Source organism: Neophocaena asiaeorientalis, unplaced genomic scaffold (assembly GCF_003031525.2).
Source record: "Neophocaena asiaeorientalis asiaeorientalis breed wild unplaced genomic scaffold, Neophocaena_asiaeorientalis_V1.1 scaffold87, whole genome shotgun sequence".
Lineage (NCBI taxonomy): Eukaryota > Metazoa > Chordata > Mammalia > Artiodactyla > Phocoenidae > Neophocaena > Neophocaena asiaeorientalis.
This window is the reverse complement of record NW_020175432.1, coordinates 5662271-5663297: the sequence shown is the minus strand read 5'-3', so window position 1 is coordinate 5663297 and position 1027 is coordinate 5662271. Positions and strand designations below refer to the sequence as shown.

At 53.7% G+C, this 1027-nt stretch overlaps 1 protein-coding gene across 1 annotated transcript in view; it reads left to right on the top strand.

Annotated features, from left to right (window-relative positions):
- The first annotated feature begins 255 nt into the window (after nt 1-255).
- Nucleotides 256-1027, top strand: part of SAMD1 (sterile alpha motif domain containing 1) — a 2820-nt gene continuing 2048 nt past the window's right edge. Inside the window, exon 1 of the mRNA XM_024767494.1 lies at nt 256-339. Within this exon, the coding sequence (XP_024623262.1) occupies nt 256-339 (84 nt within the window). The remainder of the gene's footprint in view (nt 340-1027) is intronic.

The following is a 1027-nucleotide window of genomic DNA, read 5'->3' as shown; positions in this document are numbered from 1 at the left end:
AAAAAAAAAAAAAACCACAGGCACCACTCTCTAAGGGCAAATGAATGAAAGGCTAACCTTCCCTTCAGAGCAATCTTGCCAGGGAAGGAAAGATTTTAGTGACATGTTCAGCGGGCTACTTAATACAATATTTTAAAAAAACAATTTACAATCTTATTTAAGTTCCACCAATGCCTCCCACGCTCCTTCCTCTCCCACCCCTTCCCATGCCCCTCCTCCCCAAATCCATTTTAACAAGGCTGGGAAGCAGACTGTATGACCCCCTGCCCCCTCGGGGCCCCCAGCCAAGCCTGGAAGGGTCTCAGCCCCTTTAGGAAGTCCCCACTCCCTTCTGCCCCAGTAGACCTGTCTTCACCCTTGGGCTTCGGGACCTAGACAAAGCAGCTGCCCCTCTCCCTGCCAAAGAGGAGTTGTCCCCTGAAAAGATAGAGGGGGAGCCCCGAGCCCAGGGTCTTTCCTCCCAGTAACACTCTCCCCAAACTTCTTAATTTTCTGTCCGCTGTCAATCACCCGTTCTCCCCGCCCCCCCATTGTGGTTTTTTTCTCTCAATAGAAAAGTCGGGAGTCACCCCATTCATCCCCATATTTGTCCCTCTCATAATTTCTCCCCATCCCAGGAGGAGCTCTCAGGCCTGGGGTGGGGCCCCGGGTGGGCGCGGGGGCGATTCAACCTGTGTGCTGCGAAGGACGCAACTTCCTCTTGAACAGTGTGCTGTTGTAAACATATTTGAAAACTATTATCAATAAAGTTTTGTTTAAAAAAAAAGTGTCGCTGGTGTTCCTGACTTCGGTCACCCACCCACACACCCCCAGGGGGTTGGAAAGGGAATTTCGGACCACAGCGTCCAGGCTGATCAGCACCTGGTCTGCAGTCCTTGTAAAACCGGGTTTAGCTGGAATTCTGCCACTCTCCCCGCCCCGCAGGAGAAGGGGGCGCCAAACTGCCCTCTGACCCCAGATTAGGGGTCCCCACATTCTGAGGCGCGCCCCCTCTGCGTCCAACCAGAGGCCGAAAGGGCGGGCGCTC